The sequence below is a fragment of the Carcharodon carcharias genome, chromosome 20, assembly GCF_017639515.1.
Source record: "Carcharodon carcharias isolate sCarCar2 chromosome 20, sCarCar2.pri, whole genome shotgun sequence".
NCBI classification, from domain to species: Eukaryota; Metazoa; Chordata; class Chondrichthyes; order Lamniformes; family Lamnidae; genus Carcharodon; species Carcharodon carcharias.
This window is the reverse complement of record NC_054486.1, coordinates 97,344,696-97,363,652: the sequence shown is the minus strand read 5'-3', so window position 1 is coordinate 97,363,652 and position 18,957 is coordinate 97,344,696. Positions and strand designations below refer to the sequence as shown.

General features: G+C 45.6%; 1 protein-coding gene across 1 annotated transcript in view; it reads right to left on the bottom strand.

Moving 5' to 3' along the window:
* Positions 1-1,335: 1,335 nt before the first annotated feature.
* The window catches only part of prox2 (prospero homeobox 2), a 34,653-nt gene continuing 17,031 nt past the window's right edge, over positions 1,336-18,957 (bottom strand). Inside the window, exons 3-4 of the mRNA XM_041214216.1 lie at positions 14,374-14,568; positions 1,336-1,521 (exon numbers count right to left, since the gene is read on the bottom strand). Of these exons, the coding sequence (XP_041070150.1) occupies positions 1,336-1,521; positions 14,374-14,568 (381 nt within the window). The remainder of the gene's footprint in view (positions 1,522-14,373; positions 14,569-18,957) is intronic.

The following is an 18,957-nucleotide window of genomic DNA, read 5'->3' as shown; positions in this document are numbered from 1 at the left end:
AGTGTGTGGCTGAACACTTTTGATTAGACATTATCTGAGATCTGGTGTAATGATTACAGCCAGCGCAGATCAGAAAATCCCTTGCACGCCTCTCACTATTTCCTACCGATGGCACAGACTTCAATGTAAGAAGTTGGTCAAGAACATGTTCACACCTTTTGTCTGACCAGCTCCATAACTTCCCATCAGGCAGCAGATGGGAGTGGCATGGTGGGAGCCAGGGGTTCATTATAGAACTCAGCCCCTGATCATTCCATCGTTATTGGGAAAGTTTGTCCTCCTCCTCCTCCTCGTATTTTTCTATATTTTCACAACATCACTTCTTTTTGAAACTATTAATATTGCTGAGGATATCTCCCTAGCCTCTGATTTGTTTTGTATCTTCACATATAATTTATCCCCCTTTGGGGAAGGGTGATGAAAGGATTAGCAGGCTAATTATCCACCAATTGAACTGTATCATAAACACTTCTTCCGTGGCCAACAAGTCCTGGAATGAGACTTGAAGCCAGAGCTTCTGGCTCAGAGTTAGGGGCGCTACCTACTGAGTCACAAGCCCTCTCACCTTGTCACTGATGAAAGGGCATGTAACCTTGGTTTCTCACCCTTTGTGTTTGGAGGCCCCCTGCTTGGTTCCCGTGCCTGGACCACAGAGTTTGGTGAATAGGTAACCTGCTTCAAGATTTCTGGAACTGACCCTTTGATTGATGATGACATCCCCATCTGAACTTCTTTCCCCCTCCAACTCCTCCATTCTTGCTCAGCAGGACTCTGATTTGGAAAGCAGTGAGATAGGGATAGAGTTGATGACCTTCCATTCTGTGGAACCACACATCAGTGCTTGAGTACACAGCATGCTCCACCAGGAGGATGTCCTTTTCTTTAGAAAAGAAGTTGCCAAAATTAATTATTATCAACTCTGGCAAGTTCATATTTATAATGACTGTCCTGAATGAGTCCACTGAATTGTTCTTTTCACAGCCAGGAATTCTCATCCTATATAACAAGAGGAATTCCTATTGCTGTAATCCTCTACTTGCAAAAAGGAAGATGGCGAAGTGGGGGGAGAGGCAATGAAAGCCACTATTGTACCTTTGAACACAGCAACAGTAGCAGGCCATTCAGCCCCTCAATTCTGCTTCACCATTCAGTTAGATCATGGCTGACATGTATTTCAACTCAATTACCTGCCTTAGCTCATATCCCCGGTACCCTTAAGAAAAACCTATCGATCTCAGTCCTGAAGGCTCCAATTGTCGCCAAGCATCATAATGTGCAGTGCTGCAGATTGTTGCCCCTTTCACTTAGCGCTAGATGCTGGTGCAGCCCACAATTCTAATTATACAGGATGTCTTGCAGGCTCCCCTGAGAATTAAATGCTTCGGGGACCTCGCTGTCCAGTTTACAGATCACCTTATAAATGCTTTTCTTCCAGGAAGGGTCTGAGTCTTTCCCAGAATAGATGGCGTTAAAAAATTCTCGAAGTGTCACCTCCGCAACTTCCAAAAACTGCTTGGGAATCTGAGGAAAGATAAAAGAATAACAAATGCAAGTGTGATGATTCAGTCGATTGCAGAAAACCCTAAGAAACAGCATCCACTCTCCTACCAGTGAAATGTAGAATTAAAATGTATCTTCAACCCTCTTTCATTTATTAGATAATTTCCTTATCTCCCTCTAGGCTCTCTCAATGATTCATCGAGTTTACCCAGTGAGGTCATAAACCTCAAGAAGCAGGGAGGTCACAGGATGGATCCTGAGGCTAAGCTGAGATAGGTGGGATGGCATAGAGATGCTAAAATTGGTCTTCCTCTCTGCCACCCTCCATAAACTTGAGCTCATCCATAATTCAGCTGCCCATATCACACCAGGTCTCACTCATCAAACACTCCTGTGCTTGCTGACCATTGTTGGTTCCCAGTCTATCAAGACCTTGATTTTCAATTTTTCATCCACGTTTCAAATCCAAATTCCTAACTCTGAATCTTCATCCAACTCAACAAGCCTCTGAGATCACCCACACCCTTCCAATCCTGGCCTCTTGAGCAGCCCCAATTTTCATTCCCCACTATTAGTGGCCATGCCTTCAGCTGCCTGGGCCCTTAAGCTCTGGAATTCCTACCCAAAACCTCTTCGCATGTTTACCTCTCCTCCTTACAGATGTCCCTTAAAATCTAACACTTTGACCAAGATTTTCATCACCTATCCTAATATTTCCTTGTGTAGCTCAGTGTCAAACTTTATTTGATAATCTCCCATGAAGCACCATAGGACATTCTGCTATGTTAAAGGCATTATAGAAATGCAAGATGTTGTCGTTAGTTTGTTGAGCTAAGGAGGTGAGGAGAAAATCAGCAAGTGTTTCTGCTCCTGGTCACTGTCCAGTGATTGATGCTGGAAATCTGTTTGGATAGTGTGGAGAACAGGATTACAGTTGGTGGTAATGATTTATATAGTTGAAAAGCTGGCCAGAACTCACTGTCACGGCTTTTGTATTGTATTGCTACCTGGATGAGTTATGGTGTGCAATTAGCACCCAAGGAGCCGTACCTCAGCAAGGACTCAATGGGTAAAATTATCCCAGATTTCCACAAGTGCAGTAATGGTTGGGAAAAAAAGTTTTTTTACCCATTGGCTGCAATGGTGGATTTTCACGCCGTATCGTCCCATTCCCACCTCATTAATTATGCAGCCACAGGAAACGTGCCGTCTTGCTAGCGTTTGGCCTCCGATTTGCCCACCATACCATTACCTTGCTGCTTCCTCATGCAGGGTACCATATTTGAACTGCAGCCACGTGCATACATAATGCTTGCAGCCCAGGACTGCTCCAGTGAAGACATGGCTCCAAGAGCCAAGAAGAGTGCAGCCCCCCGATTCAGTGACACATCCCTGGGATGCCTTCTGAACGCCGTGCAGGCCCGCCACGATGTTCCCTATCCACCGCTCTTGCCGCAGGAGGCCCATCAGTCTCACCATTCTGGCTTGGGAGGCGGTGGCAGAAGTGGTCAGTGCCAATGCTGCACACAAGAGGTCAGCCATCCAGCGCAGAAAATGGATGAATCACCTCACCCGTGCTGCCAGCGTAAGGCAACCATCTTTTCATTCTAAATTCTCACATTTACAAGGCCATCACACAATCACTGGTATCTCACTCACTGCCAGCTCAAGGGACATCACCAATCACTCTCTCACACACCCCCTTACATCTCTATCTGGCCTCATCTCTTCTGGAAACTGCCTCCTCAGCCCTCACCGCCTTGAGGCCACTTGCACAGATCAACATGTGCCCTGTTATGACCCAGCAGTCGGTAAAGCTGAGTTATCTAAAAATCCCAGAGGGAAACTTCAAACAACTGTCATAACTTATATTTTTAAGTGGTATGTTTGAGATGCAGCTCTCAATTCAGGAATCAGACCACCAGTTTGAGAGGTTTTATATTAAACTAAATGAAACATTTTATTAATTTACACAAGTTAAATATGCACACATGGCTACAAATTATTACTATCATAATTTTTAACAAATCCCCAAATTAATCTCCATTAAGGCAACATCAGCCCATAGACTTTCAACAGACACCAGGCAAAGCGTTTTCACCTTACAAATTCAACATGAGGTTCCTCTCACTTTGGTTCCTGTGGAGACAGTTGTAGGCTTACAGCTACTTTGATCTTACATTGCCTCTTCCCTTCACACATGAAAACTGCTATCAGTTATATCCAGCACATCTCATTGAGTGTAAATTCTCATTGTATCACCAGCCTCTTTGAACTCCACCTCTTCTAACAATAAAACCCCTTTCTTAGTATCAATTTTATTAGTAATATAAACATATGGCTTGGTCTCTGCTAGCTAGGTGCCAGATTTCACCCCACTTCTTGAATGCTCTATTCAATGCAAATGCACCCTACCTCTCTTACATCTCAAAACTAGTACACGTCAAAGCACTCAGACTAGCTGGCTTTAATCCAATAAGACACACCCACAGACTAAACTCCTATTTTAAAAGAAAAATATTTTCCAATATTAGTATATACATTAATAGCTTCATGACATGCCCCCACACACACCCTGGGATACCTGCTTCCCAGTATAGCCCTCACCCTGCAGCCTCTTCCCTTGCCTGAAGCCACTTTTCCCCCTTCCCCAAGCAAGCCCTAGCCCTGCAGCCTTTGAAAAACCCCAACCTTAAAGTCCTGTGGCTGCTTGACCTCCCTCTCCTATCCTGGCCTCTCCCTGACACCCTAATCATCCACTTTCCACACATCCCAGGTTTTCCCTACCCTCCCCGCCCTGGGACCTCATAAACCTACCTTGCCTACTCTTCGGATGACGGGAAGGGAAACTTCATTATCCGAAATATCCAGGCCTATGTCTTTGATACATAGTTGAAAAACTAACTAATTTAGATGTCAAATCACAACACTTTAAAAAAAATTCTGATTACAGTACAAATAACTGCTGGAAATGATGATAGAAGTGTGGGGCTTTTTTTGAAGCTGGATTGTCAAATGTTTCCATAATTTGCTCCACTTCAATACCTCAATCTGTCTCTGCACGCTGAGAGCGGGTGCAGCATGTAGTCCCAATGTCCCTCTATACTCCATGACAGGCTCAGGATTGAACTTCTTGTCTCTCTCTCTCTCTCTCTGTGCAGGGAGGTGCATGTAGGCGGGTGGTAACAGGGTAACTTGTGTATGGCACAAACTGGTATCTCAATACCAGACCATAGTTCCAATATTCTCTGCCAACAAGCCCTCCCGCATAGAATGCATCCCAATATTTGATAAAATGTAATACTGCAAATGCTAACAATCTAAACAAAATGAGTAAATGTTGAAAATACGTAACAAGTCAACCTCAGAAAGAGAAATTCAGGCTGTAGTGTCTGAAATGGCCCTGGATCCCACCCCTTCAGATGATTAAAGATTGCACGTGAAAGGTTAATCTCCTTGACTACCAATTAATCATCTTAACATTTCCAGCAGTTTGCCTTTGTAGATTACTCACACGCTGGAAATAAGGCAGCCAAGTCCCTATTGTGTCACATTCACCCACACCAGGTGTTCCCCTTTATAAGTTCCAACATATTCCTTGCTGCGAAGGTAGAGGGCACTGAACTGAATAGCCTGAAAATGGTCATGGTGATTGTGATGTGCATTTAACCCGTGCTCATTGACTGAAATGCAGGCAGCACAGCAACTTCATTCGAAAGATTCCTGCTAGCAGTCAGTGCTAAATTGTTGATGTGCTGCACACATCAGTAGGGGAACCAAAAATCATAAAATCTCAGCTCCATTTAAAACTTGCCTCACCTATAAATAGGGAAGTGCATGTGGCTGCAGCAAAGTGTCAGGAGTTGTGTAGGAATTGAAGCTGTCTTGGAAAACAGTATGGGAGAGAATGGGCTCCAAGGTTGTTAGGTGCTATACTAGCGGCCTTGGTGAAGAGGAGGAGGGATGTTCTGTATTTGCAAAGGGCCCATTGGACACATGAGGCAGAATTTTGCCCTTGGTGGGGGTGCTCGGCAGAGGCAGGCGAGGGTGGTTGGGAAGACAACCACCACCTGCAATCGGCACCAGACCGCGATTTCACCCTGGCGGGCCAATTAAGATTTTCCATTATTGGGCATAATTGGTCATTACTGAGCTCAGAGCTAGTGACAGTGATACTGAAGATGATGGTATCCTCATACCTAATCTTCCTTCACATATCCCACTTCCTCCTCATCCTACAATCTCTTCTGATTTACAAGTTGCGGATGGTGTAAGCATGCAGTTCTTCATTCCCATGAGCCCCTCTCATCACAAACCTACCTTTGTGCCTTTCTCTTTTCAAACACCTGGAAACTGATTTAGCCAGGCAGAGAAGGAACACCAACAAAAGAGTGATGATGGAGGCACAGCATTTTCACTCGATTTCACACTCATAACCACCAGCTCAGATACAAAAGCTGCAGTACCTGGAGGATGGATTAGAGGCAGGATCTGCACATGGTGAGACACTGGGCACGAGTACAGTGCAGCCAGGGCAAAAGTAACGATGCAGCAGGTGTCAGCTCACCAGCAACCAAGAGGACATATGGGTTCTGCTGCAAAGGATTCAGATGAGATCATTGATGGGGCAGCCCACAGTAGCAGGCTGATGGGTGTGCACATATTAAATGATTGGTACTTTGGACAACCTGCCAGAAAGCCTGCATTTAATGTCAAGGAACAAACAGATGTTCAGCACTAACTTGGCACAGAGCTTTGCACAGATCTTGGGGCTCATCCTTTCCAGCATCTAAATGGTGTCCAATTCCATTCACACCATTGTGCAGCCAACCATGATACAGCATCCGATGGCTGCTGTCTCAGCTTCCATTGCAGCACAAGCAACAGCCAGTCAACATCTGGGTGCTGCAGTTGACACTTAGATTGATGTCAGGCAAGGTCAGCTTACTGTTATGCAAGTTCCCACAAACAGTAACGAGACAACAAGATAATCTGTGTTTGTCATGTTGATTAAGAGATAAATATTGGGCAGGACACCCAGGATAATTCCCCTGCTCTTCAGAACAGTGCCACAAGATCTTTTACATTCACTTGAGAGGGCAGACAGGCTTGGCTTAACATCTCATTTGAAAGATCGCACTGCTGACAATACTTCAGTATTGCACTGAAGTGTCAACCTAAATTTTCGTTGTCAAAACTCGAGAGTGGGACTTGAACCCACAATTTTCTGACTCAGAGACAAGAGTGCTACCAACTGAGCCACAGTTGCTGTATGTAGTTAAATGTAGATCATGCTCTTTGGATAGAGCCTCAGTGACTCCTTAACAACACGGCAGACAGCAAACTGCAAGGTGTTGCAAGTATCTCCAGCTCCAACCTGGAATAATCTCCAGACACGTAAAAGTTCATTGCCATGGTTGCCTTCACATTCACAGGCAATGCCGTCCTTGCCATGCCCTGAGGCTGCAGTTGTGACTGCATCAAGTGGAGGATTTCAGCGATGATATCTTTCTTAAAGTGTAGATATCTCACACATTGAGGTTCAGGTGGAGAATTCCTTCCTGAACACCCTAGCTAGATATTTACCTCCTGCTGAGAACCCTTCTCCCCCCTACCTCCTCCTCCCTCTTCCAGCAGGTTTTCCTATTCTGTAAAGCTTCTGTTCATTCTCCATGTCACACTGTATTGCAAAAGGAATGCTTATTACTGAACCCAGGTCTGGGAACAATTGGTTTGCGCTCAAGCCTTGTAGTCAGGAAAAAGTCCAACAAACCTGCCACACCACTCCTATTAAATGCTTGCAATTTGAAAGAATTACAGAGAGAGTGTCGAACTCATACAAAAAAAAATGAACCAGCAATTATGTACGTAGTTGATGATCCCTTTAAACAGTAGAGGTGAGGTGGGGGTGGGGTGGTCCTTCCTGCTACTTAATGCACTCTCAGTTGCGCAAAGTTTAGGGCAGAATTACCTGGCTGGCGGGGGGGGATGGGGACGGAGCGGGCGCGGACCCTATCGCCGCCCACGATCGGGTCCGCGCCGCCATTTTACGCGGGTAGGCCAATTAAGGCCCACCCAGCGTGAATCGTGTCTCCTAAGGACAATGGGAGTGGGCAGCAGCGGCAGGACTGCAATGACCACCAGCGGTCTGTTTTAAAAAGTTGCTGCAGCCTTTCAAAGGCTCTGAATCATGGCCAGTGGAAGGGCTCCCCAGGGCGCTGCTGGTGAGCAGGCCAGGCAGGAGGGTAGGGCAGAGGGGCACTGTGCCCCTCATCTTTCCGATGATTGCTTCAAGGAGGTGGCAGCACAGCGGGAGGTCCTGGTACTCCAGGATGGGAGGAGGAGGCCCCCTGACATGATGAAATGTGCCTGGGAGGAGGTTGTGGAGGTGGTGAGCTCCCAGATGTGGTGCGGTGCACCTGGATCCAGTGTGGCAAGCGCTTCAATGACCTGTTGCGCTCAGGAAGGGTGAGTATCATGTTGGCATTGGTCACTTAACTCAGCAGGTAGGCTTTCCCCCCTGGTGCCTTGCCCCCCCCCCCCGCCAAAGTCTGAGTGTAGTGACTGCATTGAATCATTGACGGCATATGTCCTTCGTTGAGTGGGCCAGCAGATATTGCCTATGCCGAGGTCACCCTGAGAGGGTGGTGAAGAGTTCTGCGCCCGCAGCATGTGGTACACTGAGACCCACATTACTGTTTTGGGGGCAACCTGGAGGAGCTGCACCTGGGTGCAGTGCTGGAGCTCCAGGACATGTCCGAGTCAGGGTGATGACATGCTGGGAGGGGAGCTTCAAGTTGTGGCACCGATCGATCTGCTGTCCTCTGCGCTCCACGTGCTTGTGGGTCCTTGCTACGGAAGGTTAGATCATGTGGTGCCTAATGTGATGTAGGCAGCATTTGGCTGGGGATGGGGGGCACAGGCCGAGCATCCTTGTGTGAGTGTTCAGCAGCAGCCGGGTGAGGAGACACTGGGGACCTGCAACGTGCCACTCTGGTTGGGTTGGGCTGTCCGCAAAGAGAGTCCAGGTACAATTAGCATTAATCAATGCTCTTTTCTCCTTTTCAGGTGAAGAATGCACATAATGCAGCTGAGCGGATGAGGACTGGCAGTGGCCTGGCACAGTTGGCGATTCTCAGCTGCTTCAAGCAGGAGGCCCTAGATTTGGAGAGGCACCATGCGCCCAGGTCCACAGGTATTGGTGAGACTGGGGTGCCACGGGCAGGTACATTTGCCCAGCAGTGAGGTCACCATTGTTCTCCCAACAGCCATGGCAGTGCTGAATGTTCAGTGATTGAAGTTTGCAACATGGCTTGACCATTGCTTATGGAAGGATGAGCGCATAATGATCCAGGAGACAGGGACGCACATTGACATTGTCTCCATGTTAACTGATCCAATGTCCTTGTTCTTCCTTTCAGCATCAGCAGAGCAGGGCCGGGAGGAGCAGCAGAGGCCCCCTCTCACATCTGAGGGCCCTGAAGTTTCACCAGCGTCACATCATCTCTGTCAGGCAGGCACCAGCGCAGATTCTAGTAACTCGGTGGGAATTAGAACATCGGCTAGTGTCCCGGGGCTCAGCGGTGAGGGCACTTCACAGTCGCTTGAGGAGTTGGCAGAGACAGAGAGTGCCCATGGTGCCAGCAGTTGGAGGACTGCACAGAACCAGGCACATCTTTAGTCGGTGCCTGATGATGTGCCTTTGGAGTCATCTGTGATGCAGCAAGTGCAGGAAATGTGGCCAGGTGTACAGGAGCATCTGGGGGAGATACATGAGGCTATGCTTGGCTTGGTGTCCATGGTAGAGGAGTCTATGCGGACTATCGCCGAAGCAATGAGCCTCATGTCTGAGCGCCATGCATCCTCCATGGAGAGAGTGTGACTCTTGTGGAGAGGCTCCTCCAGGAGACCCATCAGGGCTTCCTGGGGATGCGCTCAGACCAGCAAGCCCTCACATCGGCATTGACCTCAGCTGGTCAGTGCGAGTGTGGGAAATGGTCTGGGCACCAAGTTTCCCAGCTTGGTGCCCAGCCAAGCACGATGAGCAGGGAGGTCCAAAGCAATCTCACGTCAGCGCAGCAGCTGCCTGTCATCTCTGCGGGCTCCTCTTAGGGCGCTCTGGATGATGGTGGCAGCTCCTCCGCCCCTCTGCCAGTGACGGTTGCATCCGGTGAGGCTGCGACGACTGGGGAGGAGCCAGCTCAGGAACTGGCAGCTCCCTCCCAGGCGGGGCCAGCACAGGCTCCACAGGCCAGAGGACGCCGAGGTCAGAGGCCAACAGGACAGCAGAGTCAGCAGGCTGTCTCAGATGCCACTTCCAGCGCAGGGGCAGCACCAAGACGTAGCACCCGAAAACATAAAGATAAGGCACCTTAGGCACACCACGGGTTTATCACTGGTGCTTTTGTGTTGGCCCACAATGATGTCTTTATGAGTTGGTGTGATTTTGAACACCTTTGTCATTTTGTTTCCTAAAGTTTCTTTGCTTGTAATATTAAATTCAGACATGTCACCATGGCTGAGGGTGTCTCTTTTCTTCTGCAGGTGGATGGTTTCCAAAAATGTTGAGTATTTTGTGGGACATTCAGCTTTATTAGTAAGGTCATTAGTTAATGTTCCTAACCAGGCAGATTTTGCACTTCGGTGTCAAGTATGGAGCCTACAGCCCAGGCTTGTCCTGGAGATCCATAAGTGGTGTGCTAGCTGAAGGTTCGTTGGATTAAAGACTCCCGGGTGTCCCTGCCTCCCTGGAGTATGCCTGGGTCAGCATCTATCCCCTCAGCATTTCCCTGTGCATGCTCATCCTTGGACTCACTGCTGGACTCATCGTGTGCAGCCACAACCACTGCATCAACATCTTCATCATCCACTGTGTCCCCCCTTTCCAGCCCAAGATTGTGGAAAGTGCAGCATGGAACCACTATCAGCGACACACGATCTGGGGAGTATTGGAGTGTGCTCCCTGAGTGGTCCAGGCATCGAAAGCACATCTTGAGAAGACTAGTGGCTCTCTCCACCACAGCCCTTGTGCAGGCATGGCTCCTATTGTAGCGCTGCTCAGCTTCTGTTCTTGGATGGCGGAGAGGCATCATGAGGCACCTTCTGAGGTTAGCCCTTGTCACCCAGCAGCCATCCATCAAGCCGGGCTGGAGCACTGAAGAGCCCCGGCACCTGGGAGTGCCTGAGGATGTAGGTGTCATGTGAGCTGCCTGGGTACCTTGCACAGACTTGAAGAATTAGCATCCTGTGATCACACACTATCTGCACGTTCATGGAGTGGAAGCCCTTCCTGTTGACGAAGGCACCGGGCTCGCCTGCTGGCGCCTTGATGGCCACATGTTTGCAGTCTATTGCACCCTGGATGCGGGGGAAGCCAGCAATGGCCGTGAAGCCTCTGGCTCACTGTGTCTGGCTTATCTGATCCCAATGGAAGTGGATGAAGGTCAATGCACACCTGAATAGAGCGTCTGTAACCTGCTTGACACAAGTGTGGACGGCTAATTGGGAGCCACCACAAAGATCATCCATCGACCCCTGGAAGGAGCCAGAGGCATAGAAATTGAGGGCAGCTGTGACCTTTAGAGCCACTGGCATGGGTTGGCCACCCATACAGTTAGCAGAGATCTCAGGCCCTATGATCTGACAGATATAGTTGACTGTCTCCCTTGAGGGACGGAGCCTCCTTCGGCGCTGCATCTCAGACATATTGAGGTAGCTGCTTCATCTCCTGTAAACCCTGGCAGCAGGATAGTGGCGTCTTCTGCGGCCCCTTCTGTCTTGGACTACCTTTTGACCCTGCACCCCTTGAGCCTGCGCCTATCCTCCCAAAGGTGGTCCCCCCTGGAGGCTGAATGTGCACTCCTGGCCTCCTCCCCCTTCTAGTCCTCCCTTCCTCCCATTCCCAGGCTAAGGGAAGGCTTCCTGAAACCTGCAGACCCAAAAAAGATTCCTCACTGCAGAGTGCTGACCTGAAGGTTGTGAGTCCAGAGCAAGCAGTATGTGTTTTGAAGTATTGCTGATCACACAGGCAAGTATCAGTAACTTTGAAAAATCAATACTTGACTCTGCACACGCACGACCCCTGTGAGCTCTCTTATCCCACCCATGGATGAGGTTTATACAAATGTGTCCTGACCACCTGCCCGTTGCGTCCATGCGCCAACCCAAAGATTGCACGGGCACTGAAAAATCGCCGTCAATTGGCACCTTAAGGGGCCCACCCCCGCACGCCAATGGGAAAATTCTGGCCTAAGAGAGGATGTTAGCTGGCAAATCAGCATTGCACAATCACTGATATTATGATATGCTTGCTCTGCATAGCTCCAGAGACAGCTATGTTTCACTAAATCTCTCAGCATAATCATGGGATGCCATTTTAGTCCCCAAACGGCACCCACGGTGTCCAAACAACCAATGTTATGGAGTTCAGTTTTGTACCCAGTCTTTGCTATTTACAAAGCAGCGCCTGGGAATGGAATGTCTTAGCGTTGAGTTAAAGTAAACACTGCTAATCTCTGCCTGCAGTCTTCCCACTGTAAGAATGCACTGAATCATTTCTCAGCATCCTGCGCCAATCCTGATTTCAGCCCCACTCAAGCGTGTGGATCAGTTAATCCCTGGTTGTTTTAGTGCAATCGCGTGACTTCCGATTCCCACACTTACCAGAGAGAAGCACAACAAATGCAAGTCTTGTCACTGACAATATGAAGGACAATGTGAGGTCTGGGGGAGGAGAGATGCCTTGATATTGGAGGGTTGATTTGAGGTGAGGAGGGTTGGAGAGATAGCCCGGCATTGTCCATACCGGCTGGAAACCACTTTAGCGTTCCTTGGCTAAAGGAGAGGAAGCAACCCTGAGTAATAATGTGTAACCTCACAAAATGGAGTGGCATGGGTTTAATCTCCGTACCACATCCTGAATCAAAGTGCATTGTTTGGAGAAGAGTCATTTGTTCACACTTCCCCAATGTGGTGGAGGAAGGAGAATTGGAAAGGAGTGGGAAATCATAGACCGGTGCTGGATGCCTGTTAGGAGTGAACCAAAGAGCAGCAATAAGCACCTCACTCTAAAGCAGGTGAACCTATCCTTACAATACTGGAGATGCTTAGATTGAGACTAATTGCAGGGCAGAAGATGGAAAAACAGGGAACTGGAATATAATATTAAACAGAGAAATTATTTCTCATGATGGTATATTAAAAATGTGCAATTGTTTTAAAAAATACTAGGCCTTCACTAATTCAATTTCTGATCAATTGGGATGATAAGAGCTCTGACTTTCCTGACAGAGAAACCTAGAACAACACAGGCAAATAACATCACTGTGCAAACAGATGGGCGATCATGAATTGTGGGTCTCTCTGTAGATGCAGAAGAATCAGTGAGCCTGCTTGGTAAAAAATAAATATGTCTGCACATAAAGTGATTGCAGAAGCCAGAGGAGCCTGGCTTCCAACAGTCACTAATCAGGGTCACATATGAGAAACTAGCCACTCAGTGAGGCATCAAGCTCTGATCTCCCATGGCACCATCTAATAGTGTGAGGCAATATCTCCAGAAGAGATATACATTTGTAATTGTTTGTGAAACAGTCCATAAGGGGAATGATTTCTTATGGGCAATATCTCCATAAACCAATGAAGATGTAAATAAGCAAGCAAGGTGGGCAGATAGATGGATGAAATTTAATGTTAGAGAAACTGAATTGATATGCTTTAGAAGTAAGAACAGGGAAAGGAAATATATCTCAAATGGGCTAGAATAGCAGAGAGAATTTAATATGTTGATGCACAGATCAACGAAGATAGAATTGGCATGAGTAGATAAGGCCAGATAAAAGACAAATGGAGCCCTTTGTTTTGTATCTAGAGATACGTTGTACAAGATCTTAGTAAGATTGCAGTAGGGAGCATTGTGTACTGTTTTGCACACCATAGTATCCTCCTCCTCCAGGTACCATGCCAATGTTGGCAACCATTGGATTGGTACATGATTATGCTTGGAAAAGCACTGTAGTGATTTGCCATTGCCTTCTGCAGTGTGGCTGACCAAGAAACTCTCCTGCTCTTACCACCTGTCATCAGGCATATTGGAAGGATTTACAGGCTGATAATCAATCTGTTTGGCCATGTTATGAACACACCTTCTGTGGCTATCAAGTTCTGAAGTGGGACTTGAACCTAGAGCTTCTGGCCCAGAGGTAGGGACACTACCACTATGCCACAAGACCACCACCATACCATTATAGGTTGGTATAAAGAAAATAATAGAAAAGGTACAGCACAGATTAACAAAGAGGTTGCCAGGGAGGAGGGGCTACAGTGATGGAGAACTTTGAGAATTTATTGGGTGAGAAGATTACGGGGTAATCTAATAGAGATTGTCAAGATTATTAAAGGTTATAATAAGGTAAATAGTGATAGGTTGTTTCTATCATTGGTGAGATGGTAACACATTTAAGGTAATTACAAAAAAGAGATTAGAAAAAAAAATTTCCTTACACAAAACTTGACTAGCAATAGGAATTCTGTTCTACCAGATATTTGTTGATGCAGAATCCACAGGTTCTTTAAATAGAGGGTTAGATAGCTGCTTGAAAAAGAAGTATAGTGAATGAAGAGAGTGGGATTACATCCATATGGGGAAACATTCATACAAAGTTGATAGGCCAAATGGCCTATTTCTTTGCTGAGACATCAAATGATCTTGTGTAATAAATTTATCACCCTTATCCATAGGTTGCTGGGTGTCTGTGATGGCTCTGTGGGTAAATGCATTGTGTGATGAAGAAATTGAGTCAGTAGAATGTAATGCAATTTTCTAATAAATATAAATATACCTGGAAGTCTTCAAAGTGGATGCAAATGACTGACCTGAAAATCATTGGCTTTGTTGTAGTGCACATTGAGTGCACGGTATAGTTCGGAGTCTCTCGTAACTTTTAGGTCATTGGCGTTGGTCGTGCCATCGTTTACAGCCTGTCGGGCAAACTTCTCCATCTGGATATAGTAAAACTCTCGAAAGTTGCTGAACCATTTGATGAGCTGAGATGTGATGCATCTGTTAAACTGGTGGTGAAACAGATTAAAGGGGAGCTGGTTATTATATTCGTGTTTGCCTCACACAATACATCCATAATTTTTTCTAAACATTATTGAAGTTATTCAAAATATGCAAGTGATGACAAATAAAATATTAAATATCTGATAAACTTCCCTGAATTGTACAACAAGGTAATTATTTCATGCATAATCAATTAAATATTATCCATCTGAGATATATTTAAAGCCTTAGAGACATATATATATGTTATATACAAACATATATCATACACTCCCTATGTTGCACTTACTTCCTGTAACACTTTGTTTGAAATACCGTACTGCTATAGAAACGTCATATTCTCTGTCTCACCTTACCAATGTCACATGAGATTTATTACTAATACATTTGTATTTTAATTTTTCATTGTATTGTAGTACATATGTAGATACTACATGTGGTCTCTGAATACAATCCTCCACCCATTTATTACTGGGTTTCCATATTGATTCTGTGGGTAAATGTACTGTATGGGAATCAAGTATTCGGACTCTGAGCTGAAGCAGGTGAGCAGCTTTAGAATTTAGACTGTCCTCCAGTCAATTAAAATCACAAATTAATTTTGCATAAGATCTTTTGAGAGAGTCTTGAGCCTTTTATATTGATATTGTGCCATCAGTCACATCTGCTACACTTGCCTCCACGGCACTTGTAACATAAAGGAGGAAACTGCTACACCTCCAAAGCGTCAGGCATCAAATTTGTCCTGCGTCTCAAGAACAGCCACTGGAGTTATGGAAAGCACAGGTTTGTTTCCTAATAGCCCTGCTTACGTACTTAACAAAGACCAGTAGCACACGGGCAAAGAAAGTGTCAAGGGGGAGTGTAATGTTCAGAGATCACAGCACTTTGTGTCAGTGCCACACCTGTAGCAATGTGAAATTCCTGTTCATCGTACTGATATGGAATTACAAATTGATGCAGACTGCAGTTACAGCCTCATTTATCCCTACATTCACAAAAATGTGTGTACATTGAGTGAACTAATGGTTAATGGAATTCTCTTGGGTTCAGTGTTTCTAGTATTGCTATTCACAGACTCCACTTTCCCTACCATCAGGAGTTCACCTTTACTGTCTGATAGTTAATTATACAACAGTGTGACATGGGGTTTGTAAAAATGAAACCTCACTCTGTGTATGCTGAGTACTGTAATCTCACAAGTGCTGTCATGTGTGCCTCTCTCGTTTTCCAGAAAGTGAATTGACGATCCCTATATTGGGATGAGATGAATGGTAAACCGACAACCTGGTTTGTTTTAACACGTAATCCATGAACACAAAGAAGCACATTTACAAAATGTGTTATAACGTAACTAACATAAAAATAGCAAAACACACCACCCTTCTCCCTCTTCATATAATATTCATTCTTGGGATGTGGGCAAAGCCAGCATTTATTCTCCATCCCTTATTGTCCTGAAAAGGTGGTGAAGGGCTGCCTTCTTGAGCCACTGCACTGTGGTGTGGAGATTGGTACAACTGAGACTTGCTCGGATACTTAAGGAAGTAGTTAAGAGTCAAATATGCATCAACCAGATCAGGCAAGGGCATCAAGTTTCCTTTCCTAAAGGTTACGGTCCTGTAGCAGTTACATAACTAGTAGGCGTGGATGAAAAATTCATGAATGGCAGGTTGAGAATTTTAATTCAGTTTAAAAAGTAATTTCACCATAAAAGAGTGGTATCAGTAAAAGAAAAAGTGGCTATGAAGCTGTTGGATTGTCCAACTACTAGTTCATAATTTCCTATAAAGAAAGAAATTTGGTCTCCTTACTCAATCTGGAACTCTACTCCCATGCCAACATGGTTGTCTAATTGGCTTAGCAAGATTATAAGTTTAGGATATCGATACAGCTTTAAATATTTCCTCTTCTCCTGATAGGAAGATAAAGAATTAACCTATGACCCTTCTAACTAATGACCTTTCCAGTTCCACAGCTATTCATATTTGTGTAATGGCCAGAGGGCAGGTAATCAAGTTGGCTCCCACTGTCCAAAATGTGGTTGCCCTGGCAACTACCTATTTCTTCTCTGTCCACCCACTCCATTACCACTGGACTCATATGGATAAAGCCATTCTAATACTTCAATGTTACTATTACTGTGAATACTACTCAGAGAACCTCACTCTCAGACAGATGTGGTAGGTTAAAAAAAAACGATTCAGCTGCTTTGTCTGTATCTAAACTAAATGGCATTCCCATGAACAGTGGGTTGTGTGGATTTAATTAATTGTGATTTGAGCTTACCTTAAGATAAAAGTAAGTTTTGTTTACTATTAATGCTGTGGGAACAGCCTAACTTCAGACTTAGCAAGATTTTTAAAAAAGCACACGTGCACACACACACACACATACATCCCGCAGGCACAAAATGACTCACCTTAATTCTGAATGGCTTCCCATTTGAAACACAAGTTGTGGGCATTGCATCCACCTCACCAGCACTACTCATTTCAGAAGACAACACAAATATCTCTTGAGTCTGCGGAGCCCACAGACCACAGAAATGTGAGTGCTTTTGGACATGGGCACCATAGGCACAAGATATTTGTGCTGCTGCCTGAAATAACTTGACAGAGAGCTGTGCGTGTCTGAGAACTTGAAAATCAAAAAGCACAACATTGCTTTGTTTTTAGTTGAATCTCAGGACGAACTGTAAAACATTCTTTGCTTTTTGGTGCTTTCCCTCCATTTAATTTTCAAATAGTATCAGATATATTAATTTTGACATATTTTCTAATTGAAAATGGTCCTTCTCCCTTGTAATACAGACTCCTGTTGTACCTTGCCCAAATGTGTAATCTTTGCATGTGACCCGGGACACATTGTAGGTTGCTACGCAAATGTGGAGGGCATCACAGGCTGCTCTTACTTGAGAGTTATTGTTGGAATCCTGGCTTCCCCCTCAACCTGCCTTGCATAATGGTACCCTGGCCAGTTGTAGCATTGCTAGTGATTTCAGCTGTGGCTCAGTTGGTAGCACTCTTGTCTCTGAGTCAGAAGGTTGTGGGTTCAAGACCAACTCCATAGACTTGAACATAAAAATCTAAGTTGCTATATCCAGCACCTCACACTGAAGGAGACCTGTACTGTCAGTGGTGGTATCTTTCAGCTGAGATATCAAACAAAAATCAAGTCTGCTCTCTCAAGTGGGTTACATGAGATAAAAAGGAAGAGAAGGATATTCAGACAGGATGAGATGAAGTAAAGTACAAGGAGGCTCAGGTGGAGCATAAATATAAGCACCAATGAGTTGGGCTGAATGGTTTCTTTCTGTGCTGTAAATTCCATGTAGTTCTAAGAGCAAATAAGTTATTCCCCAGTGTCCTGGCAAATGATTATCCCTCAACCAAAATCAATGAAACAGATTATCTGATCATTATCACCTTGCTGTTTGTGGAGCCTTGCTGTGGCCAGTATTGGCTGCCACATTTCCTACAGTGCAAAAGTAACTACACTTCAAAAGAACTTCATTGGCTGTAAAGTGCTGAGAGTCATAGAGGTCTGCAGCACAGAAAAAGGCCCATCGAGTCTGTCAGTCAAACAAGTACCTAACTATTCTAATCTCATTTTCCAGCACTAGGCCCATAGTCCTGTATGCCATGGCGTCGCAAGTGCACATCCAAATACTTCTTAAATGTTATGAGGGTTTCTGCCTCTACCACCCTTTCAGGCAGTGAGTTCCAGATTCCCACCACCCTCTGGGTGAAAAAATTCTTCCTCACATCCCCTCTAAACCTCCTGCCCCTTACCTTAAATCTATGCCCCATGGTAATTGATCCCTCCACCAAGGGGAAAAGTTCCTTCCTGTCTGCCCCATCTATACCCCTCATAATTTTATACACATCAATCATATCCCCCCCCTCAATCTCCTCTGCTCCAGGGAAAATAACCCCTGTCTATCCAATCTCTCTTCATAACCAAAACTCTCCAGCCCAGGCAACATCCTGGTAAATCTCTTCTGCACTCTCTCTCGTGCAATCACATCCTTCCTATAATGTGGATTCCAGAACTGCATGCAATACTCTAGCTGTGGCCTAACCAGCATTTTATACAGTTCCAGCATAACCTCCCTGCTCTTATATTCTATGCCTCGGCTAATAAAAGCAAGAATCCCATATGCCTGTTTAACCACCTTATCTAACTGTCCTGCTACCTTAAGGAACCGGTGGACATGCACACCAAGGTCCCTCTGATCCTTGGTACTTCCCAGGGTCCTACTATTTATCGTGTATTTCTGTGCCTAGTTTGTCCTGCCCAAGTGCATCACCTCTCACTTATCTGGATTAAATTCCATTTGCCACTGATCAGCCTGTCTAACCAGCCCGTCTATATTCTCCTGTAATCTAAGG